The sequence below is a fragment of the Nansenia antarctica genome, assembly GCF_963989245.1.
Source record: "Nansenia antarctica genome assembly, chromosome: 7".
NCBI classification, from domain to species: Eukaryota; Metazoa; Chordata; class Actinopteri; order Argentiniformes; family Microstomatidae; genus Nansenia; species Nansenia antarctica.
In genome coordinates, this window is record NC_137677.1 from 13,368,032 (window position 1) to 13,393,716 (window position 25,685).

Genomic DNA, 25,685 nt, shown 5'->3' on the forward strand with positions numbered 1-25,685 from the left:
GATTTAATCTTGGTCAGGCAGTGGAGACACAATGGCATTTGACAAGAGATGAAACATATTTTTGAGGACCAAAATGGTGCATCCCAAGTAGTTTCTATCCTTGTCAGAATGTATTGATTTGTGTTCTTTTATGGAATGTTGATGTCTTCTTTACTCAGTCCATTATACTGGTCAGTGGGAGAGGTTGACCTTTCCCTTTCATACAATGTGTGAAACGCCAATCGTACTCAGCATATAGACTTGAGCAGACCCATGTTTCAAACACTGAATATACCTTGTATTTTGGTATTTGGTATTTTCTTTAATTGAGGGCCAATTCAATGCATTCAATTACAAAATACATTATTCTATTCTTCACTCTCACTCAACATCATTTGTGATGCTGTCAATGTGTCATTGTCACAACAGAGATTGTACTTTGCTGCTAGAAGGGGCATCCTTAAAAACAGTGTTAAGAATTGAGAAACTGGACTAGAAGGCCATGTTCCCCCAGGTCGTATTTTTAAAAATATTAATATAACTGCAGTAGGCTCATTTTTCAACGGCACAACTTTCCATAGTAAGTCTTTCTATAGTAAGTATAGTTTCATGAATAATTCTTACAACCATTCATATATATATTCCACAAACATAATACTACATGGATTATTCAACTCGTAGCTAAACTTTCGAGGAGCAACTGGAGAGTAGCAAGGGGAGAGAGAGAAGGGGGCAATGGAGTTGATGAAATTCTTTCAGCCACAATCAGTGCACCTGGGTATCCTTTGGTGTATCCAAAGGTAAATAATTTATGGGAGGATAAAAGCATGAGTGGTGGGGAGCAAGACAGTCAGACAGTGGCTGAGGCAGGCTGGCTGGGAATCTACACCCCCCCTTTCCCACCCCCCACCCCCCTCCATCCCCACTGAGCTGGCCCCTTGCCGTGTGGTGGCCTCGCATGATGCCTCCTTGGACGACTGCTTGAAGTGCAAATATGTGTTCCAACTTGTTTCTGGTGGCTGTCAGCATGTTTTCCTCTTGTCAGCGGCGCGATTGAGTGGGGGCCTGTGTCACCCTTGTACAGTGACTGTAACGGGATCATTGACAGGCCAGTGACCTAACCCTGCCCAACCGGATAATGGAAACCTATTGATTTTTTCTCCTTTTTTTTTTTTTACAGCAGCAGTTCTCTGGCACTTCAGAATAACTAGCCAAAAGAGAGGCCGTGATCAATGGTCTTGATCTCTGCATCGCTGCTGCCACATATGGTGGGTAGAAAAAGCAAGAGAGGCAGACATAAACAAGTGCCATCAGTCAATCAACAGTTTCTCATGGTGCAGTCTTTGGGTACACCTGAAACACACACACAGCCTGACTCCACAGTGCAATATTACAGACATACTTTTTGCATCAGAGGGGGATTTTTAATTACCACCTAAGGCTCCCCCTATTAATATGAAACAACGTGTCTAGTTGCTCAGCTTATGCTTTCTGGAGACTCAAATTAACAAATAAAATATTGAGATCCAAGGCAAACATTCTAGCTATTCTCTCATTTTAACAATGTTAACTCATTATCATGCCTGATTCGGATTAAATGCAACCTCTCTTTCTGCATCCATGTGAAAAGGCGTATGACGTTTATATACAGTTTTAATAGAGTAATCTCCAGAGAAGAGGCTCTTTGATACCCATACCTACAACCATGCGTTGGCCTGTTACCAGTGGACCCCCATGGCAGATGGCTAGTGTGGGTCCTACCACCACAACACACTTTCTTTATGTCCCTCTCCCTCCTCTCTCCCCTGCCAATGGAATAATAAAAAAACCCAATCCTGGTCATGGCTAGCTAAATCTCATTATAATCTCTTTTTTTTTTTTTCATTCGGCCCCTTGGGATGCTGTCTGCCAGTAGACGTGGCTTCCAACCTCCAGAGAGAACATCTTTTGAAACAGCCAGGAGACCTAATGAAGTCACAGAGTGGCACAATTATTTCCCAAAGAAGGAGCATTAATGTACTCCGAAAATTCCCTCCGGAGAAACATGATGACAATTGGTTTGTACAGCTTTGATCGCTGCTTTAAATACTGCCCAAGATAAACTGCGGGGTTAGCCCCCTGTGCCATTGGTTACTAGCGGACCCAGGAGTGGTTATCAAACAGCAGCTCCTTCAAACACTGAAAAAGCTAATAACAAAAGGTGAAAATGGCACATTTCATACAATCACTGTATTTTTCATGTGCTCTGTGCTGAGAAAAGGTCACAATATACTGTATATACATGTATAGTGTGCAATATAAGAGGAAGGGAGAACATCTCTCCTGTAATGGTTACAACTGTTTCAGAAAAAAGAAATAGGGCACTTCACCTTACTTTATTTCAGCATTTTTTTTCAGTTAAATCTCACTATGTTTACTACAGAAAGGTGAATGAATACATGGTATTAGTGTGCACCATCATTATACATAACAAATTAAGTACTGTGAGGAGGAGCACTCTATAGCTTCTATTTCTACTCAGAAACATGGCATGGCACTAACTGTTTTGGAGGACTGAGGGAAGGTGGTCTTGGCAAAGTACACAATCAACCATGTGTATCAACCATGTGCTGGGATGAACAGAGCAGCATTTATGTTGTGAGTGTGTGTTTCTGTTTTGATTTAGCTGCAATTGTGTGTCGTTTGTGCCAGAAAACTAAAGAGTGCACCTTTAAATCAAACTTATTATAGTACATTCAAATCTCTGAGACAGATGTTGTCCAGGGATATATAAAACATTACTGAATGTCTTTTACTTATATATCTAACTTGAAGTTTTAGCACCATGAAAATATGATTTACATTGTAACTTGACTTTGGATTAGAAAGCCTCTTTTACTGGACGGTAAAATCAATTTCAGAAGGGAAATATTTTCTTTCAGAGAGGGTGGTGTTCCAGCATCAAATAACAATACAAAAACAATGTGCTTCATTATAATAAACATTAAATACTGTAATACCACTTAATAGGTAAAACTGTGTTCTGCATCATGTTGACGGGCTACTCATTTAGTCTAAACTCAACCGAGGCCTACAGGTTTTAAAGATCCAGTGACCCAACTTCACACTTCGATTTAATATTTCAGTTTAAGGACATACAAATGTATAGGTCTCTGGAGTCCAGAAATCAATACACAAAACTGTTTAGCTTTCTCTGCTTGAACATGTATGATCATTCATAATTACAATTAGCTTACTATTTATGTCATGAACAAGTGAAATAGGAGAGAATCAACATAAAAGCCATTTGGGAAACAACAACGTCTAGTACTAGAAATACTTACTATAGATGAATAATTTACCCTGTTTTCTGATTATGGCTCCTAAAAGGTTACAATTAAAGTAATGGACACGGTATTTGTCACAATGTTGAGGTGAGTTTTTTTGGTAATGGAACTCAGATTGATAACAAGTTTAGAGGAAGCAAGATTATAGATGTGCCCTTGTTGCATTTACCAAATGGCAAGATTATGTAAAACTTCACTTAATTCTTTTAAAGATTTTTTTACAGAACTACATACATTAGGTAAGAAAAGTTAAGATACACGGTTCTGCATTGATTGCTATTCTAGCTGCAGCTCTTGATTGTTGACATTTTAAGATCTCATTAAACGATTTCCAGTAACCGCAATTCTGTCCTCTCTGTACTGTAATTCTGTACTCTCTGTACTAAAGTAACAAGATCTAACATCTAAGATACATATCCTATAAAATAGAGGAGAGGGATATAGCTTTATATAGCTTTAGAATATTTGTATATATCTCTATGTATCTATCGTATGTATTTATTCATATGTACATGTGCAGGAGAGATGTAAAGTGATAAAGTGAACATGTAAACAACCCTCTGGTTTCAGGAAACCACTGGAAGCTCCAGAGGGGGCGTGTGCTGCTCCAGAGGGGTGGGCGTGTGCTGCTCCAGCCCAGGGTGCTCATGGGTGCTCAGGGGGAGCATCTCTTGATGGACGCCCAGCACCTCGACCATGCCTGTCCCTGTGTGAGGGACACTGGTGTGCATGAGGTGCCTCTGTAAGTGCTTGATCCAGTCCTCCTGGACAGACAAGGGACCCTGGAAGACTAGGTCACAGAATCTGCATGAGAGAGAGTTAGCCATTAGTTCTTTTTTTTTTTTTGAATGGGGCAGTCCCACTCATATTTTCATTTTTATTGTGACAGAGATAGTAGAGATTTGACAGGAAGGATGGGTGAGAGAGAGAGAAGGGATGACATGCAGGATATGTCCGCGGCCGGAATCGAACCGGGAACCCTGCGGTTACATGGTCAGCGCTTAGTCCGCTATGCCACCTAAGCGCCCCAGCCATTAGTTCTACAGCCAGATTTACTGTATGCCCTTTTGAATCCGAGGTGGCAATACAACTCTTGTGCTTTGGTATCAGGTGTCAAAACATTCACCACCAGTTACATCTCTTGACTTATTCATGATAATTTCATCAAATTCAAAATCAGAAAATTGAGGGCTCTTGATGAGAACACTACATTATTGTCCCAATTACCTGCAGGTGAGGCTGTAGATCTGCTCGACTGCATTTGAGAGAGGGTACACCTTCTTTTTGAGCCCAGGCCTCGATCTAGGCTTCTTCTGTTTACAATCATAGCCTGGGAAAAACACAACAAGCTAGGACAGCTGATCGGACTGTACTGTATGTATCAAAATAGGATGATCACACAAAAGCTATTGTTTGCAATGCTATGCTACAGTAAGCAATGTTCTCTTGTTCAGAATTTCGTTGACAATTTTCACATTGTCCAGTCTGTGGAAACTTACTTGTTCCTTCCAACATGGCAACCCTTTTCCTACGTGCGTAAGCTCTAAGGTGATTGGACAGGCTGACGGCACTGGGGAAGGTTGTGTTACAGTGAATGCAAATCTTCTTGTTTGATTCACCTTTCTCTGGAAATGTGAGACACAGACACAGGAAAGGAAGACAAACTCAAAAGAAAGCAAAGCAAAGCACACAGTTCAAAACTTTAGATCTGTCTCCAACAGCTGACTAGCAAAACAAATCTTGCAGAAGAACACCTTTAAAAGTCTATGGGGCACATTTTGCCCAAATGCACTTACACCTCAGGATTGAGAAATAAGAGAGAGTTTGTGTGTGTGTGTGTGTGTGTGTGTGTGTGTGTGTGTGTGTGTGTGTGTGTGTGTGTGTGTGTGTGTGTGTGTGTGTGTGTGTGTGTGTGTGTGTGTGTGTGTGAGTGGGTGTGGGTGTGTGGGTGTGTGGGTGTGTGGGTGTGTGGGTGTGTGTGGGTGTGTGGGTGTGTGGGTGTGTGGGTGTGTGGGTGTGTGTGAGTGTTCCCTACCTCCTTAATATCATCTGCAAGAGTGTAAGAGTTAGTGTGTGAGTGACTGCGAGTGTCAGTCTCTGTGTCTACTGAGAAAGACTGAGATATTAGTATGTTATTACATTATTGGTTGAACATATATATGTACCGGTATATTGACATATATATAGCATTGGAAATCTTCAGGTGATTCACAACATGTATGAAAAGAGGAATAACAACAAATATGACAGAGCACACGAAGACTAACAAGTAAAACTGCTATTCCCTGTGTGCCCTCACCTCCTCCACCACCTTCAATCTGTTTTCAAATTCTAAAGATCTGTTTTGCACTGCTGTTTGAGAAGTGTTGTTCAGGGTAATGTTTATCACAATCCAATGTCTTCAGGGGGCCTATTTTCACTGAGGGCACTGTTTCTGAATTTGCCTAGTGACAAAAATGGTATTACCGAATATGTAGTATTACTGCATACCGAATATGGACAGATATGCGAATATATAAATATTGTACATAGATTTTTAATTTTTTTAAATGCCATGTTTCTGTGCATCTAGGGTAACCCTTAAATTGGTACAGCATTTGATTAAGAAAGGTCTCTCACTCCACACTCTATAGCGGGTTTGATTATGTGACAAGACCACATCATTGGAAAAAAAAAGTTACTGGCAATGGTGTGAAAATCAAAGTGACAGCGATTCATTTCACACCTAATAGGAAAAAACATCTGCGTTTTTCTTCTTCTTTTTTTTTTTGCCATGTCAAGCCACGAACAGATATTTAAATTACCTGCAAATCGTTTGCAACAATTGCATGTGTCACTTCTTAGTTAATTAACAAATGTCTTAAAACCTAAATATTCTCCCCTCTTCGTATGTGCTAAATCACCACTGAACATTAAGCTGATTACAGCCTAGTATATAAACGGTGGAAGCCATTTCATTTGAATGTGTGAGAGTGTCTATTCCCCGTTTATGGTTTCAGCTTTTAGCTATTGTAAATATGTACTGGAAAAAGTATCAATGACATTCATGCCAACACTGTCAGTCCTAAAATAACCAATCACTAGAATCCCTCACACATTCAGATGAACATCTAGGGGAAAAAATGGTTTTAAATCTTTATCAACATGTTTCTGCATACCCAAAAGAAACTCTTAATTGGACAGACATTAAACAAAGGTGTGTAAACACAGCTGATGTGCTTCCAGCTCCACATCAAAGGATGTGATGGCTTTTTAATTTAAATTTCAAAGGCACTTTGGTGACATTCATTCTTTTTGTGTGTGTTACAATAATTCAATTGATTGTGAACTTTTCCTTTTTACGCTGTTTCTCTGGCTTCTGCGTGTTTCCAAAGACTTCAAGGTTGCTGACAGCAACAGAGCTCAGGAGTATGATGCATCTCACATACATATTTAATGGAGCACCATTTGATTGAAATTGTGTGATTTAACATGTGCGTCTGTAAATAATGAAACACTGTAGAGGTAGTACAACATACAAAACAGCTGTGGAACACGACAGTTTGTGTACAGTTGTAGCAAGCTTATCATAATTGGAGGGCACCAGTTACTCTATTACTAACCCTTTAAAGTGTCAAGAAAAAGTCAGTAGCCCCTACTCCAAAAATACCTGTATAGGGTTGAAGGAATTGAAACTAAAATGTGACGGCAGCTGGTGAAAGGGGGATCAAGTCGGCAACTAATCCAAATGTTCAGACTTTTATTCTGAAAAAATGTAAACAAATGTCAACGTTGTTGAAAATCAATGACACACTCGCTAGTCAAGCCAAAATATGTGAAACGTTCCAATACTTTGGTCCTTATATCGGGATCTAATGATCTGACTTTTCTTTTGAAAAATGAACGAGTGAATAGATTTCTACATTGTTGAAAATCAATGACACATCTCTAGTCAACTAACACAGCTTGTTTTGTGAGCCTGCTAACAATGTAAAGTACTGTTATAGTTAACTAGGTAGCAGTGGGGAGTACTCACCGAATCCATTGCGTTGCAGTGTTTTGGCTTGACTAGCGAGTTTGTGTTGTGATTCTCAACAATGTTGAAACGTAGTTCCGTGTTTCAAAAGAAAAGTCTGAACATTTTGATTGGTTGCCAATATGCAGACCAAAAGACTAGAACGTGTCACAGATTGCAATGCAATGGATTCGGTGAGTAATCCCCACTACTACCTAGTTAACTATAACACTACTTTGCATTGTTAGCAGACTCACAAAACAAGCTGTGTTAGCGAACTGGCTTGACTAGCAACTAACACTGAAATGTATTTTCACAGTTTTCTGAATAAAAGTCTGAACATTTCATTGGTTGCCGACTTGTTCCCCCTTTCACCAGCTGCTGGCACAAATGATCATTAGATTACTACCTACCTGTAATCTGTAATTCTGTTGAATGTTATTTAAACACAAATACCGTTTCAATTACATTTTGTCATAAGTCATTTTAACATAACAGTTACTCTTCAATAATGCTAAATGTATACTTTGAACAGAAGATAAATTATCCTTACCATGGGCCCAGTTGTGCTCCACGCTGGTGGCCAGTGTACCCTCAATGCTCTCTTTGGTCACAGTAAAGTGCTTCCTGGCTGCATACGAGTCATCTCTCATCTCTAGCTCCTTTTCCAACTTTCTCTTCTTCAGCAGCTCTACTAAAGTGCTTGAGGAGGGCTCGCTGACCCCATGTGTCTCAACCTCTGTCCTATTCCTCTCCGAGAACTCTCCCTCCTGTCTGGGTGCACTGGGCGCCCATGGAGCAGCGTCTTGGCCGCCATGCTGGATCTTCACCGGGATCCCTGTCGGGGTCAGGAACAGCCCGTCGCTGCCAATGAACTTCTGAGAAACGAAGGGCCGCGAGAGGAACTGCTTCTTGTTGTTGAGGCTCTGTAGGATGTTCTGGTGCTCCGTCTCGTCCTGGAGCAGTTCGTTGAGGATGCACACAGGAGACTTGCTGGTGCTGGTGATTGTCTTGCCTATTCGTTTTAAGTGACCCCTCACATGGTTGGAGAGGCCAGTCTTGGTGTCGAACCAGCCCCAGCACAAGGGGCAAGTGTGTTCCCCCTGGGACTCTGGCTTGTCAGCTGTAACATGGGGCACAGAAGTGCCACAAAGAGGCGTGTTAAAACAGTTTGTATGGATACCAACAGTCCGCTGCTAGTGTAATTACTTATTAATCACTTATTAATGACTTTAAAAAGTATACACCCACACAAAGAAAAGCTCTGTGAAATGTTAGTTATAAATATAGTTACTGTGTTGTTGCAGGTACCTGTAATAATCACTACAATGAAGCATGATAACAAATAATATACAACCTTTTTTGATTCTCCGTGTCACTGAGGAGATTTTCCTGCGGATGCGTGGCTGGCGATCCTGTGAGGCCACTTGCTCCGGAGACACAACGTGACGAGCGTCGTAACTCAGTCCCACTCTGTGCAGGTGCCCGCGCACGTGATTGGACAGCCCGACTCCGGACTCGAACATGGCAGGGCAGTAAGGACAGGACTTCTGATCGGTTCCGAACGGGGCGGAGATGTCGTAGGGGTCACTCTGTGGGACAGCGGGTGACTCCGGAGAATCCTCACAAACCACACTTTCTATATACTCCTCCTTGATGATGAGCTGCTGTATGTCGTCGCTGTCATCGTCCTCTTTGCCATTGTTTCCAAAATGGTGGTCGGCTGGTGTAGTCTCCTCTTTGACAGAAGCCCTCTGCCTCCGTATGAAATAGCTGCGAGCGTAGGGGTTCCTCTCATTTTCACTGCTGTCCAGGAAGTTTGCTGTGGCCTCGCTAGTGTAGTCACTGAAGTCATAGGTGTCATCATAACAGTCTTCCTTTGTGTCATCAGGTGCCTTGTGTGCCTTAGAACTTTGGTTACATTTTGGTAAAACATTATCAACCACCTTATCCATAGTGTTGCGGAAGGGGGTTGACATTTTTCTTTTGGATGGAGACTTTTGGGTAAGAGCTTTCTCCTCTAAACTCTTACTGGCCAAGTCACTGCTATCTCCCTGACTGTTGTCAGAGTCATAGTCTTGATAGAACATATGGTCTGATTTGGAAGTCTTGGTGGTAAGCAACACATCAATGTTTGAGGGATATTTTGTCCTCTCTGAGATGCCAGAAACTACGCGGTCATACTCTTGATTGTCTTCCTCAACATAAGGGAGACCTGTTGTCACATCTATTTTTTCTGTTGGTTGTGGAGATAATTTGCTTGGCCTGTCACTCCTCTGTAAAGATGACGACAGCTTGTTTGTTGAGCTGCCAAGACTGTACTTCAGCTGTGAGGAGTTGAGACCTTTGTATGTCTTCTGTGTGTCTGTATTTCTCATATAAAAGTCAGCTATACTACTGGACCAAAAGGGCAAGTCTGCTCTTTTCCAAAAAGCAGGCCTCTTGATACAGAACTTTGGCTTTAGCTGCAGTAGTTTAAAGTCTGCTTTTTTGGACTGGTCAGCTATCCTGCATTGACCAAACATAGAGTTTGTATGATCAGACCCTTTATTTAACGGTGGACTTGCACATTCATCATCAGACGACTGCTGGTGTGTCAGCTCAAGATGCCTTTTGAGGACATTATCATTTTCGGTGCTGAAAGGACACACCTTACAGTGAAACAGAGCAGTTCCCAATACTTCATTGCTCTTTGTAGAAATCTTTGAGTCTTCCTCTTTTCTCATCTCCATATATTTGGGCTGGTATGTGTTGCAGTGCACGGCATAGAGGTGTGCTTCAAGTTCCCGCTCTGTCACTGCCATGTGATTGCACTCCTCACAGCAGTAGTAACGTTTGTCCTTCTCATGTGTCTTAGCATGCTGGACAAATGTTTTGGGGCAGTTAGTTCCAAACACACACTGAGGGCACTGCAGCCCGGCATTCCTGCCTTCATCTTGAAGTTTGTTGAGTCCCTTGATTTCCTCCATCAGTTTCTCACGTCTCTCTTGGTGGATAATCATGTGCTTCAAGAGGGAGTTGCGATCACGGAACGAACGCCCACATTCTCTGCATATAAAGGGCCGAGGAACACTCTCATGGCATACCTGATTATGCCCATCTAAATGATACATCATATGTCTATGCAAATGCCTTTTCTCCTTGAAATTAACATTGCACTTTGTACATGGAAAGAATGATGGCTCTTGTTCAGATTGCTCTATATTAAGCTGCTCAGGGTTTCCACGATAGAAAGCATCTACATGTTCAATGTGGTTGTCCTCATGGCAACTTATCTCTGATGCTCTTAGAATCAGCTGCTTTGTGACTGCAGGGCTGTTACTGGAATGCTCTTGACATGGATCCAAAGAATGTTGTAAATTAGGCTTTTTACAAGTGGAATCATCTTTGTTGGAGATGTCAAAGTCATCAACATCATTATCATCATCATCCTCATCATCATCATCCTCATCATCATCATTCGGTGTTTTTTTGTGGCTGTGATTTAAGCTGTGTATTTTGCGCTTCCTCTGTCTTTGGCTCATACGCTGAGGAATCACTTCAGCCTTCCTCTCTAAGCTTGTGTCAACCGTGTGGCCGTTCCACAAAAAACGGATGAGCTCTTTTTGTGGATCCCATTTCATCGCCTCTACACCGTCATAATCATCTGACGAGCTCTCTGAGGACTCCGTGTTCATGTCCCATATAGATCTAGCGCGTATTCCCTTGCTCATCAAGATTTGGCTAATGTTGGTTTGGTCCGGGCTGTCGCCTGACCGAGTGGCGTAGGGCAGTTCAGACTCGCTCTCTTCAGAGTCAGATAGTGACGAATTGGCACCTGGTGGCACGGGCAGTGTTTTTAGGACAGGTCCTGTTGTGTTCTTCAGAGCGTCTGATTGAAGCTCACAGGGTGGCGGTAGCACCTGAGGGCCTGTGTCCTTCTCTGGCTGCTGTTCGGCATCCAGGACATTGTTGGGCAAAATGCTGCCTTTGTTCAAGACACAGCACTCCTCTGAGGTGGGGTGTGAACCAGGTCCATTAACAAGTGCTCCTGAAGGCAATGAATTGCCTGCATGGGGAACAGCAGGCACACTGCTGTATACAAATGGATTCGGCTGGGCTCCATTTAAAGGGTTTTCGTGTCCATCTGAGGACAGCTGCTCTGACAGACCTGCAGCATTGTTCTTCGGGGAGGATGTGTGACTGTGTAATGGCTCCTGAGTGGGACCTGAGCTGTCAGACACTGATTCCACGTCTTTGTCCTCTTGTGCATTTGGCTTCATATCAGCCATCTCGCCGACGCATTCTGGGAGAGAATATCATAAAATCATCTTAAAATATGCTCAATAATTCATATAAAAAATGTATATATAAAAAGGCAATGAAATATACATGATTAAACAATTGCAAAATATAATATATACAGCTAAAAACAAACAATGAGAGCTAGCACAGTGCATCAGTGCATTGTTTCAAAGTTAAAATGTAACGAGAGTAAGAATTCTACAATTATTCTTTATTCACACTAAGAATCGGTCACTGTCACGTGGCAGCTTTAGCTGCTTTATGATTTTTCAACACCCTCTTCCACCACTTCTATTCACAACAAACCCTGCTGTTAGCCCTGGATACCCTCGTGAGGATCCTTAATTATGTGTGCACACCTCTGGGATACAACCTTCCTGTTTCTCCCCCTAAAGTTCTCAGCCACATGCTAAAATTGACCAATTTCCATGGGAACACAAGTACACTCCCAATGAGATCATATTCTGTCTTATCACTCTCTGATGTGCCAACACAGATCGCAGCACGAGAGTGTTGTTGTTTGAATCCTGACAAATTGGCACACACACACGCTCTTTATAACATACCTACCGTACACACACAAACAGACATAAATGTCAGGGCAGGTTGCTGAATGTAACAGATTGAACTGTTGAATACAGCCATTAGGCTCGGAAAAAGGGTAAATATATTTTAAAATGACATAATAATTATATTATACTAATAGAATTAAATTCAGTGTATAGCCACATATGTCAGACTGTGCGTTGGTATATTACAACTAGGTGCAATGTAGGCCTGTGTGTCCAAGGTTGCTGTAGCCCTGCTAGACTTAAAATATACAGTATGCTCAGTGGAATTGACATCCAATGCTGGCTGCTCTCTACAGGAAGCTGTGATGCTAACGAAGTGGTAAATTCAGTGTTAATGAGTGGCTTCACTGTTACCACCTCAGAGGTAAAACCATCCAAGCTCCATATTCTCTCCATCTGTTGTGGTGTTAGGGGTGCGGAGGGAGAACAGACGCTTCACATTTAAAGTGAACTTCACTGCTACCACCCCAAACAGCAGGGTGGCAAAGCCATCAGAATATAATGTCAGCTTTAAATGTACAGGCCTCATTAGCAGCCAACTCACACATGTTTCTGGTCCATATATAACAAGCAGGATTCAACAGAAATGCGTATTTTTTTCTTTATTAATTTGCTTCTATTTATTTCATTTAGTCAATGTTAAAAGGCTGACTTTGCCTTCCCGGAAGCTATTTACAAGGATTATGAGCTTAAATACATTTAAGCCGTATGCACTGATCGATCTGTACTATGAACTGTTTTACCAGTCCTGCTCTGTGATTTCCCCCAGACATCCTCCATATTCCGTAATGATTATGTTCCCAATCAGATTCAGAGGTAGAACCATTGTGTTCAGACCTAAATGCACTGAACCAATGACAAAGTACATAACTCTAACACCTCTCAGACTTGGCAGTTGGCTTTTTCTTTCTTTGATTACATTATTTTTTTGGGTCTATCAGCGTTCGCAGTAACACTGTTATTGCACATCATCTTGAGGTTACTACAGAAAAAAAACAGTGAGGCGATAATTGCATATTATCATAATTATTCTGTAGTCCCTGAAGATAAAGCTTTCTGGGATATTTAATGATCCCATTGCCTGACCTTCCCATTCCTCACGAGCCTTACGCTTAAACTTTAACCGTCTCACTCTTGACCATCACCAAATCTGGGGAAACGAATTCTATCCATTGGTAAAAACTTTTAAAATGTTGGATTTAGATTTGTGTCAAAGGTTATTACGAGACAAAAAAAAAAGTTAAACATATTTGTTATGTGTACTGTATGTTGCCCCCATACATTGGCATACTTATTTATGTGTCGGTGCCAAAAATTACATGATATCTTCTGAAAACACATTTCATAACACTGTCCCTGAAATGGACAAAAGATCAAATCAACAGCCTGGAGACAGCACAATACAAACTGAACATCTGGCCGGACATCATGGACACCGAAAGATGAGGAGAAACTTTTTCTGGTGCTAAAGGTTTATAAGAGATTGGGGGTGTCCGAACAAATTAATTCATCCAACTGTGGACCCAGGCTGGCAGCACTGTGGAGGTAGTGGTGGAGACCAACTGGGACCAGTCAGCCAGACCATTTCGACTGCTAGAGCTGTCTGTATGGATCAACAGCCATCCCCATATCTCTCTGCCCCCGCCTTCGCTGGAGAAACATCTAAACAAGGGGGGCCGTGGCCCCTCAAGTACTGAGCTACACAACTTCCTCTGCTAATGGGAACTATTGATTTATTTGACACAATGTGAATTTATGAAGCTGCCTCTCAAGTGTGAGAGAGTATCAAAGCGCGGCTCAAAACAAACAGGCAGAGATTCAGCTTGACACTTCAGCAATCCCAAGGAGAGTGTGTTCTCTCAATGCCACAGCGAAAGGAAAAAGGCGCTTGGCTCACTTCATTTGCTGGTGTCTAAAGCCTGCAGTTAACCACACAGACCTAGAAAGAACTAGAGGACCAAGTAGAAAATGGATCAGTCTACAACCCCTAATAATACAGTTTAAGACAATAACTTACTAGGCTATATAAAAAAAACTATTCAGCAACAAAAGATTAGAACCAACAATAATGATTACACAAAAGATTAAAGAGGATAGTTTCATACATTATGTTTGGCCAGATTAAGTTCTTCCTTATTATCAAGAAATCTTGTCAGCCAAAAGGTCATTTCCATAATAATGGTCTCCTCTCTCCCTAATGGGATTTGTATGTGTGCCTGTATCCTGAGTAGACACTCTCTGCCCCTGTCATCTTGAATTGTGCAAATGTAATTACACAAAGCCTTTGATAACCAAACAATGTAATTCTCTGCTAGAATAACAAGATATGCATTTGACTCAAATTGTATAATGAGAAGCATTGTAGGAGTCACTCAGGTAAAGTAAATTAGGCTATTCATGCCTGATATGATCTAAAAACATGTTTTGTTGCAGAGCATTTCTTTTTTGCTTAAAGAGCAGCCATTGAATCCGTTTGAATTATTGCTATAGCATTGCTTGTTAATAAGCTAGTAATACTAGTTATTACGTCCAAAGTTTTAAGTGGTTGAAGTATACAGTATGTATATACACACAACATATAGAGAATAACATCATTAAGTCAATCATAACGTAAATGACGTTGATTTCACAAGCTCAGTATGACATGCACCTGGACAATAAACCTGTTCAGACTGCAATGCATATGTTACGGTACATGTGGGAATACGGTACATGTGGGAAAACTAGGGTTAGGGTTAGGTGCTAGGGTGCTACGGTTAAGGTTAGGGTTAGGGTTAGGGTTAGACATGCCAGCATGTACCAAGTCGACGTAGCACCTAACCCTAACCCTAGTTTTCCCACATGTACCGCATTCCCACATGTACCGTAACACATACAAAGATTTAAGAATGTCAGAACTTGAGATTCCTTGCTATTTCAATAACAATAAGTTACGGTTGGGCATTTCATTCTGAATAAGAGCTGATGGATCATATCAACTTCACTCATGCACTTGTTGAGTCTCAAACAGACCAGTGATGACTGACTACAAATTGGCAAATGGACACATACTGTAGGCAACAGTGATGCAAAGTTTGGGAAATGTGGTCTCCTTAAACTTGTCAAGAGATGTGCTCTGAGAACAGGCCCCTGAATCCTCACAAAACAAAAGAATACATCCTGTCCAAACAGCAGGTTTTCATCTCACTAGAGTTAAGACTAAGCATGTCTAAAAAAAACACACCTCACACCAAAACCCCTCACCCAAACCTCTCCTTGCCCCCTCCAAAAAGAGAGGGAATCAATGAAATGGCTGTGATGGTAGATTTACTGATGAAAAAAAAAGGTGTAGAGAGAACATTGGGAGTGATAAAAGGGGACAGGGAGCGAGTGACAGTCGGGTTAAGACAGAAGTCATGTTCAATAGCAGGTAGGAACATCAAACGGCGAGTTCACAGGAAACCTATGCAACCTTGTCTTGAAGGAGGATTTTCTGTTGTGTGGAGTAGATTATATCTGTTCCAAGCTGCTGACACGGCCTCATTTGCTGCCCGTCGAGTTAGAGGGGGGATTAAACGATATAAACTTTGAAGCTTTAAACAATACCTTTCAAAATTAAACGGATTAAGGGAGGGATGTCTGATGGGGATTTCCCAAGGCTTTGTTAGTTTTAAACTCCTCTCCTTTTTAAGAAGAGGAGAGAAAAAAACAGCGGTCAGAGATTTCTCAGGCATGTGACTGTTTTAACGAGGGTTCTCTCACGTTGCGCCGGGCGGTGGGCACAGGAGAGCTTGCTGAGCAGATGGCTCTCATAAACATCATATCTGCTCTGTTTAGAAACACGCACACTCATCTCCCGATACTGGAAAGGAAAACAAGCCCTACCAGTGCCGGCAGCCTCATCTACTCGCCTGGTTTTGGCAAGCTGTGCATGCCTGTTGAAATGGCAAATTTCCATTTACTGTGTTTTTCCTCCCCATCACAAGAATTATGTATGAGTTGTGCATTCAAAATACATATCCTCTCATCTGTTTTAAATGTGTGCTGAGACATTGGTAGATGTTTGTATATAGGGTAGTATGGATGTTGTTGCCTTTTATTATACAGTATGTCATGATTACCATAGAGGTTACTGTAAATAAATACTTTGGGGGCAATGCGAGATACAAGCAGTTGCTGTGATCGGGCATGCTCAGATGCATCTGTCTTTGGTTGAGATGGGAAAAAAATATCAAACTTTGTCGCTGCGCCTTTGCTGTAGACACGTGACCAATCAGATGAAAGAAAGTCAGTGTCAAACTCCTCTCCAAATTGAGGACAGGCTCTACTCTGCCGAGAAGACATCAGTAAGTTTAAATTTGGAGAAATGTCAAGTGTAGCAGATATCAGGATGAAACATCTCTCATTACCTTTCTTTAAAAAAAAACATTATATGAATATCTGGCTCTGTCATGAAGAGTATATGGCAAGCGTGGAAGGCAAAACAGGTAACGAGGCCCACTCACTAGCTGGCTACAAAGCTACCTAAGATGATTTCATTTCTCAATATTCATTATCCGTTCTTAGAACAATACCTGTACAACTGTCCTGTATTTGAAAAAAATACTTTCAGTCTATGCCCTATTGAACAACAATAGAGTCTGACAGGAGACAAGGACATTTGGCGCAGTGTTAGTGAAACTATGGGGATAATACAGTACCTAAGCTTTTAACCAAGAGATAATGCTAGCTAAGTGACATGAGAATAAAAACCTGGCCCTGAACTGGAGGGTGGGAGGAGGAAAGAAAAAATGGCATCCCAATTCCAAAACAAGCATTCAAATGCATCTAGATATGGGAATACAAGCAAGCAAAACAAAAGCCCGTCCAATCAAACCAAACCTGACCCACAATGCACTCTGAGTGATCAGAGGCACTGGGAAACTTGAACACACTAGTCATGACAGCCGCTGAGATTCCCCAGTGTCATTTCCCAAGGTCCATCTAAGCCATGCACACACGCACACACACGCGTGTACGATGATTATTCAGTGCTGCTTGTCAATTGCACCTTTTCAACCTGGATCAAGAAGTGGCCTTGCACCAGGGGCCTGCACCAGCGCCAGTCATTAACATGGGAGTGCCATTCTATCAGCTCCGGCTCCAAATAAATCAAAGGGTCGGCCACAGAAGAAAAGGGGCTAATATTTCCTCAATAACCCCAGAGAGGCTCCATGGAGAGATGCAAATTGCCTCCCCGGAGACCGCGGGGGATGTGAAGGGGAAGCTCGCTGGGAGGCAACGGGAAGATAATGAGTATAATGGTAAATGTATACAAGGGGAAGAGAGAGAGAAACCCCTCTCTATTCATACCAATTAATATAATCTTATCAATGGAGGTACACCACGGAGAGAAGTCGGCGTCAACCCTGGTCACTGATCACAGGGCCCTCCCTCCCCACTTCCACCTTGCGAGCACCCTGTATTATTCAACACAGGCCACGGTCATTAACCCTGTGGGGAGGGTGGGCCAGGCCTGGGGGGGTTAAGCAGATTTTAAGAAGCGCTCACTCCCCCAGATCAAAACAAATAGGACCGTATCAAAGAGGTTCAAAAATGTCCCTTTTTGAAGAGCGAGGGATCCCCCATTGTTTTGGAGACCTTCTTTTTTTACAATGCTTGATTGTAATATGCTGACCGTATAAAAACACCACCAGGATACCTCCTACAAACATTTTCTGTGATATTGTACATTGATTAACCCTATAGAGGAGCTTAATGGCATCACTTGATAATATGACATTAAATAGTATGTCATGTATTAGGCTATTCAGAAGGAAAAAAAAATCCACAGAATATAGGATTTTGTGATGAATGATTTGATCTTTCGTTCCTTTTATTTCATTTCTTTGTTCTTCCTGCTAACTTTCCCTTTCGTTAACTGATGTCACAGAGTTCATTTCGAGTTGACTTTTCAAAGACTCTCACACTGCTGTTCACAAGGCAACACTTTCATCAACAACATTTAGTTTACTCATAATAAACACCTCATTTGAAACCCTCCATATATTTTCATCTCTAATGATTCCAGCACTTTACATCCATCAGTGCTACCAATTGAACATGTTAGAGGTGCTCTCTTTATCAGTTTATGTTGATACACTTATATTTATAAAGAAAAAGCCATTCTTGGCTGACCAATCATAATGACAGAAAAACACTATGTAAAGCATAACCTGCTAAATACTAAGAGACCTTTCCGGAGATTACTGATACTAACTCTATTTATTCAATGATGTTCAAGCTATGCTATTTTCAAACTAACATGGCTATTTGATTACTTGTCTGATATGTGTCATGGGAGGCATTATGGTAACATGATCATGGGTAAATACTGGGTACCCTGCAGTACCAAGCATGACCAACAGATGGCGCCTGCATCGTTACTGTACACTGGAGGACACACACTTGACTGGCAGAGACAACTGAACATGAACTTGACAAGTGATTGACTAAGAACTCTGATCATACTCAACGATACCAATGATATTTTAACTCCTTTCTTTATGACCATCACCAGGACATTGCACGATTATGGTATATATGCAATTAAACCATAAGACTGCAATCTCACTGCAGTAAAATGAGATTCCCCGATAGTATAGTAGGGGCAGCATTAGTATGGAATACTGATTCTGTAGAGGTCATACCCCTCTTAATAAGTGAATACTAAAATCAGAATAGGATTTAGTTTAAGGGAGCATTTGCACTGCCTAAAAAGGGCAACAAATCCTTCAAATACATAATACGAAAGAAGGCCCCTGATCTATCCTTTTGAAGGTCACTCATCAAGACGGAGGAATGTGGCAAGCAGTCGCATATCGGAGGAGGATTTGTCATCCAGGTATCATTGAGAGGAGCGGAAATGAAGGTTAATCACTATGTAACTACTCATATGGATAATGCTAGTCTCCGAATGCCAAATTTCATTCGGCATACCTATAAAAGCCCAACATCAGCATAATGGTAGGTAACCTCTGTACCTCACGCTCAAATCTCTAAAATATCACATCTGACTCAGAGAATAAATGGGAAATTTAATGAGGAGAGTGCTGACCACAACCTTGATAAGATATCACAGAAAGGTTCAGCTGGCTTGGAACTAATGTAGTGGCAAACTTCTGCCTTTACCCTTTCAATCAATAGAGACACTGGATTTACATTTTTGGCTAATTGGCGCTCAATGAAGGAATAGCTGCGATAGAACATTCTCGCAGCCTTGGTTGTATCGATCCTAAAATCCGACAAGAACTTACAAAACACGTCTATTAATCTGTTTTCTTCTTTTCTGTGTTTTAGTATATATTGGATTACGTTACATTATGGGGCAGGTTGTTTGCTGTGTAATTACAAAATTGTAAGACACAAATCCTAAATATCTTATAGAGAGTACCTGTAGTTCTCAATACACTCAACTCACACATTCTATGGACTAGGTGATTTCTGTCTTAATTCCAAAATATCACTATATATATATATATATATATATATATATATATATATATATATATATATATATATATATATATATATATATATATGTGTGTGTGTGTGTGTGTGTGTGTTATGACAAATACTTTTATTTATTTATCCTTTTATTTTTTTATAAACAGTTTTAAATCATTCACAAATTACTGGGTAATTTCCATTACAGTATTCTCACCTATTGGAATGGTTCATTATTCATCTCTATTTTTAACATCTTGCAATGAGGGATTAGAACATTAGTGATCATATTCTGCCCCTTAGTGGTGGAAATGGTCTGTAACCTGAATAAGGTGTTATGAGATGCGAGGTTTGAACAAGCCTGTGTTACTGGCGGTCTGCTGCCTGTGGCTTACCCCCTCAATGAGTCTTTGATAAGGGGGAGAGCAATCTTACCAGCTTTTTCAATTTATTATTATTATTTTAATCAGTTGCAGATTACGTATTTGGAATCAAGTTGAGGTCATTCACTTACTTACTCTTTAAACTAGTGAGTTTAGGAGTCAAATATCCAGTAGACCCATATGCAGCTAGGCTCTCTATGATGCACTGTATAGCTAAAACATAACAAAAATGATGGATATACAATCCTATATAATATAACCTGATAATGTATGAAAAGGACGTAAGACAATTACATAGAATGATGTGTTATATTTTACTGCTATTGTATTAAAAGCTATTGACGAATACCTTTCTGTACGATTTGAGTTATCAGAAAATAACAAGAGCAGACTTGTCACTGCCTATGTGTAGTTGGAAACAATAACACATGTATCTGAGATGTCAAATTTAATTTGACTGCTAATCACACCCAGCTATAGTATCAAAGCATTTCACACATCCCTTCTACAGCTTCAGGTGTTAAGGCAGTATGTACTGTAGACATACAACTGTGCATCTGAATCATAACACCTCCATGGTTAGTTAGATTAGGGGTTTGAGCTTGATATTCTTCATAGCAATATTAATAAGCATGGATGTTTCTAATTTGATTCAGAATGTAGACCTAATTAACACTGATGAAGTATAGTATTGAAGTATTGACACTGATCTAGGATCAGTCACCCTTTATAAGCAGCATGCAGTGAAATGTTGTTATTCTAATAACATGTCTACAAGATAACACAATAACATACTGTAGTCATGTACATGTTACCATTGCTGAATGTGTTTATTTCATAATCAAATTGTGTTCCTAGAGATACACTTCTGATTAATGGGTCCCCAAGCTGACAGGCTATTCCTATGTTAATCATGTGATCTCTAACAACGGTGGTCTTGGCAACAGTAGCTGAAGTACATTTGAATCATTATATCTCTGTAAATCCCAATGTTATGTTAATTTACTTGTCTAGATTCCATAGTAGTGTTTCCTTACCAGTCTATTCCATAACATTGGTTCCACCCAATGATCTTCTGAAGACCCACCTGTAACAAAGACAAAAATCATCGTTTTTTTAAATTATCATTAACTTAGCTTACCTTAGATACTGTAAATATGCAGTCTTTAGGAAATGACTTCTAATTTTCTAATTGATTGATCACTGTTTAACTTGTGTAATGTGTATTTCTGAGAAAACACTAAAAGACTATGTACATATGGCACTTCTTTAATCCTGTTAATTGCATTTATCATTTATTATTTATGTTCAACCAACCAGTAGGGCCTCCCTGCTAATGATCTGCAATGCAATTCAATAGCAGTGTTGGCAACTGAAGTAGCCTCAATAGTTGTGGACCTTCAGTGTGTTTAAAGGTTTAAACTACTGAGAGGATACGGTCAAAGTGTGCCATAGGACATAAGTCTGCCCTTATTTCTTCGCCACTAATAGATTCCTGCAGGCCTCAATGTTCTTGGTAGATCCAAACGATTACTAAAATATCCCATCTCTGCAGCTGCTCCTCAGCTGAGTGGCTAATTCAGGGCAGTATACTCCCATTAAAGTAGTCCCTGGCGTCTTCATTTATAGCTGCGTGAGCAGCGAGTCAAGCCAAGAGAGAACACATAACTGTTTGCTATGCTAGGCATTCAGGGATTTCAGGCATCTTGGTTAAAACAGTTGACCTTGTGAAGTGACACATAATCAATTTGCAGATAAACTTGCCTACACCATCAAATGTATGTAGTTAAATTGTGATGCTGGTTTACAACAAAAATCCTGTGTGTGTGTGTGTGTGTGTGTGTGTGTGTGTGTGTGTGTGTGTGTGTGTGTGTGTGTGTGTGTGTGTGTGTGTGTGTGTGCGTGTGCGTGTGTGCGTGTGCGTGTGTGTGTGTGTGTGCGTGTCTTCAAGAGCAGCTTTTGGATGGGATTTAAAAGGTATCAAAAACACCACAGTGACACCTGAGAAGACGTCATCAACCAGGAACCAGTCTGTCAAGGTTGTAATGAAATATCTCTGATGAAAAAGGGCTTTCAGCCAGGACTTACATAAATGCAAGTCTAAATAAATATTGATATAGTAGTGAGTTTGGAGCATACAGAAAATAGTCTGTACAAGTGCTTAAAACTCCAGATACTGTGTGCAGTGTGCAACTACAAGTGCAGTGTAGCAGGGAAAACAACATGTCTCTTTGTTTCACCAGACTCTTTACAACAGCATCCATACACACTATCCGCTACAGTTCAGTCTTTTTGCTCACATCACTGGCATGCCTCCACCATACTTCAGCAATGATATAATGGTATTATCGTACAGTATATTGTGTGTGTCATATAGTAATACTTCACAGTAGTAGCCTACAGTGTTATTCCTGTGGTATGCCAATATTCTAAGTCATTCTAAGTACAGTGTGTAACAAGTGTGTACATTGACACTGCAGTAGGGTTAGATGCTGCTAGGGTGGATGGACCACCACTGGTTTGAGGGATATTACCATTATCACCATGACATAAGGATTGCCTCTCATGCAGTTATGGTCTTTAAGAAAGTAGAGAAGACATTTAGGATACATTCGAATTACATTCTTAATTCGAAACACGTGTATTGTGCATTGAGGTATTCAATTGAGGTTTGGAATGGCAGGAAACAAACCCGACCTTGACTTGGCTTGCAGGGCAGCTCTCTAGATGCTCCAGAAATGCCCTGAGCTGTCAAATCTCTGTCTGCAGCTGCGAGACGTCTCCTCTAATGCATTGATGATGACTGCTTTTACCTGAATCTTGTGATTCAATGCAATTCGATAAGAGTTATAGCCCTCCATCATGTTCTGGAGAAAAACGGCAGGTAGGTACGGTATACATAAAAAAGAAAAACAAGTGTGTTGACTAGCCGAACTTTTAAGAGAGTGTAGCAGCATACGAGAATAATTTTATAATAATTAATAATTTTGCGATTCAGCAGACGCTTTTAATCCAAAGCGATGTACAATTACGAATTACAGGGACATTCCCCCTGGAGTAACTGAGGGCTAAGTAGTGGTGTGGTTTACGGCGGGATTTGAACTCACAACCTTCTGATCACAAGTCCAACTCACTACCACTAGACCACCACTACCTCCCATGCAGGGCACAATGGCGCACAGTTAAAAAAAAGCGTATCGATTTGGAGTGCATAGTGCATACTCAAAGTTGGTGAATTATGGCACAAGTCAAGTCAATCAGTCGGTCCATAATGCATGTCGGAGTAGACGTCTTGCGTTATTATATCTCTGCTTGTGTGCCAGTGTCAGCTATGTTCCATGCCCATAAGCAGGGCTATCCACGGAACGAGCTGACAGCGGCACGAGCTCGATAACAGTGTGTCAATAATCCTGTTTTACAGACGTGTGTAGCGAAGCGTGACACCTACCTTCCCCAAATGCAGGAAAGAATAACAGTGGCAAGTTTGTCATTACACTTGTACGTTTTTCGTCCTCCAAGCCCATTACACTGTCGCCATTTTGCATTAAAATTCTGCAGGTTAAACTATTAATTCCGAGAGGGATGTTTGACAATGGACAGATTGAACTGTTCAATTCGGGTGGATAACAGACCGTGCTATCTCGTCAAGACATAAAAGGCGAAGTGGATAATGTCATTGAATGTTATCGGACGTTCAGCATTTCAGTTCAGTTATGTCAATGATCTTAATGCCAAAACGAACGGTCCCCTATTTTTTAAAATTATGGACCATCCCAGGCTGACTGTACAACATTCTTGGGCTCAGTTGCTGTTTTGAAGATGGTAAAAAAAATGGTGGGGGTGTGGAATTACACTGTAGCCAAAGTCATACTGTCACAAATTACAGTAGGCCACTTTGCGACATGATATCGATGAGCAACGGGTTCACATTGCGCGCGCGCGCACACACACACACACACACACACACACACACACACACACACACACACACACACACACACACACACGCACGCACACACACACACACACACACACACACACACACACACACACACACACACACACACGCACACACGCACACACACACGCGCGCGCACACACACACACACACACACACACACACACACACACACACACACGCACACACACACTCACACCTTTTGTTACCTAATTTTGTCTTCTCCTCATATCATTTTACAATACAATTTACACACTTAATGGAAATCCTTTCTTTCAGTACTGTATGTATTAGAATTCTGATTCTGATTCTGTTTACCCCCAATGGCCTTGTATAGTAGGTAGCAGAAAGTTAGCTGCCAATGTTATTGTAGTGTTGCAGGGAGGTGAATAAGCATTAGTCCATGTTATGCATTAGTCCATTTTTATGATCCTCTGAATGAACTGTGTTGATTACTGTTCATTCCACCTGACCCTACCCAAAAACATACCTGACAGGTGGTCTTTAGAGAATCTTATCATAGTGGATCTGTTGACCCTGATAACCTGAAGTGATTGCATTTAGGGCTTCACAAGTCTATCTTCATATCGTGAGCTTAGAATGATAAGGTTCTATCTCCGTTTAGGGCAGTTCAGAGATATTGAGCGTCAAAGTTTTTACATTCCATTATGTTTTGTGAGATGGAACCTTTGTATTTTATGAATTACTAACTCAAAAATGTCAACATTTTAAAAATAACACCACACAGGCATTAATAAACACCTAATGGGTCAGATTATGTAAAAAAACTCAATTTTGACAAAAATGGAGAACCTTATAATTCTAACGTCACGATATGTCTATGACCAAACTCTGTTAGTGACTATGTACAAGGCACTAGTGTGTCAGCCTGGTGTGAGACAACTTCAGGTCCTCTCTTCAGCAGACTTCAACAAAGCACAAACATTGGTTGAAGACAGCTGTGAACATACAGTAGCATTATAGGATACAGTAACCTCAGCGTGAATAGACAACAAGGAAGATAACTTTCATATGGATATATCGTTATATATATCCGTGATTACTATGCTGTTGAGGATGGGTGTTGAACAGAATTGGTTTAAATGTGCCTAATGAGGATAAATCAAGGCAATATAGAATATTACATGTTTTACTGAAAATGTGCTACTATTGTACTTGTAATGCTTCACTGCTCTCAAACATGTAATGTAAACCAGTCAGCTTTAACCCTCATGTAAATTGTATAATGATGATAACACACTGAAGATGCATTATTGATGTTATTACATTATTTATTTGCCAAGCAGATGCCCTCATCTTTGTTGTTGTTGTTGTTGTTGTTGTTGTTGTTGTTGTTGTTGTTGTTGTTATGTATAAGTAGACAGAATATTGAATGTTTCCACAAGTAAGCTTTTCAATATTATGAAAACCTCATGTGTCAGTTAGGTCAGGTAGTGTAGAGTGCTTTCAGGTTTTTACATGGTTACCAATAGGCACTTTTTCACAGCAACAGTGTTACTTATGATAATTGTTATCAGATAACATAATATCTCTGCTTGAGCATTTTAAATCTCAAAATTAGAGCCTTGATATGATACAGTATGTCTATAGCACTATAAGTAATAGTATAACAAATGGTTAATTTAAATTGTTTTTCTAGGGTCGCGCTTACTATATCAGGGCTCAAAGTTTCATCATAAGAGAAGTACTAGTACAGGGGCAAGC

General features: G+C 40.7%; 2 protein-coding genes across 2 annotated transcripts; both read right to left on the reverse strand.

Moving 5' to 3' along the window:
* Nucleotides 1-2,388: 2,388 nt before the first annotated feature.
* znf644b (zinc finger protein 644b) lies at nt 2,389-10,504 on the reverse strand. Its single transcript, XM_080535857.1, has 5 exons — nt 8,657-10,504; nt 7,853-8,422; nt 4,805-4,930; nt 4,533-4,635; nt 2,389-4,109 (listed from the first exon to the last, which is right to left on the reverse strand). The coding sequence occupies exons 1-5, from the start codon at nt 10,413-10,415 to the stop codon at nt 3,872-3,874; spliced, it is 2,796 nt and encodes a 931-aa protein (XP_080391983.1). The 5' UTR covers nt 10,416-10,504; the 3' UTR covers nt 2,389-3,871.
* An 87-nt stretch (nt 10,505-10,591) lies between these two features.
* On the reverse strand, nt 10,592-23,511 carry LOC308162417 (zinc finger protein 644-like; the record flags this gene model as incomplete). The annotated part of the gene is made up of 4 exons (XM_080536574.1): nt 23,451-23,511; nt 21,040-21,089; nt 10,839-11,584; nt 10,592-10,630 (listed from the first exon to the last, which is right to left on the reverse strand). The coding sequence occupies exons 3-4, from the start codon at nt 11,568-11,570 to the stop codon at nt 10,592-10,594; spliced, it is 771 nt and encodes a 256-aa protein (XP_080392700.1). The 5' UTR covers nt 11,571-11,584; nt 21,040-21,089; nt 23,451-23,511.
* Between the last annotated feature and the right edge of the window lie 2,174 nt (nt 23,512-25,685).

Coding starts and splice junctions, on each gene's coding strand:
- znf644b (XM_080535857.1), bottom strand. CDS start 10,415: ATGATGTATCATTTAGATGGGCATAATCAGGTATGCCATGAGAGTGTT. Junction 8,423..8,656: donor GACACGGAGAATCAAAAAAG/GTTGTATATTAT, acceptor CCCATGTTACAG/CTGACAAGCCAGAGTCCCAG. Junction 4,110..4,532: donor ATCTACAGCCTCACCTGCAG/GTAATTGGGACA, acceptor TCTCTCATGCAG/ATTCTGTGACCTAGTCTTCC.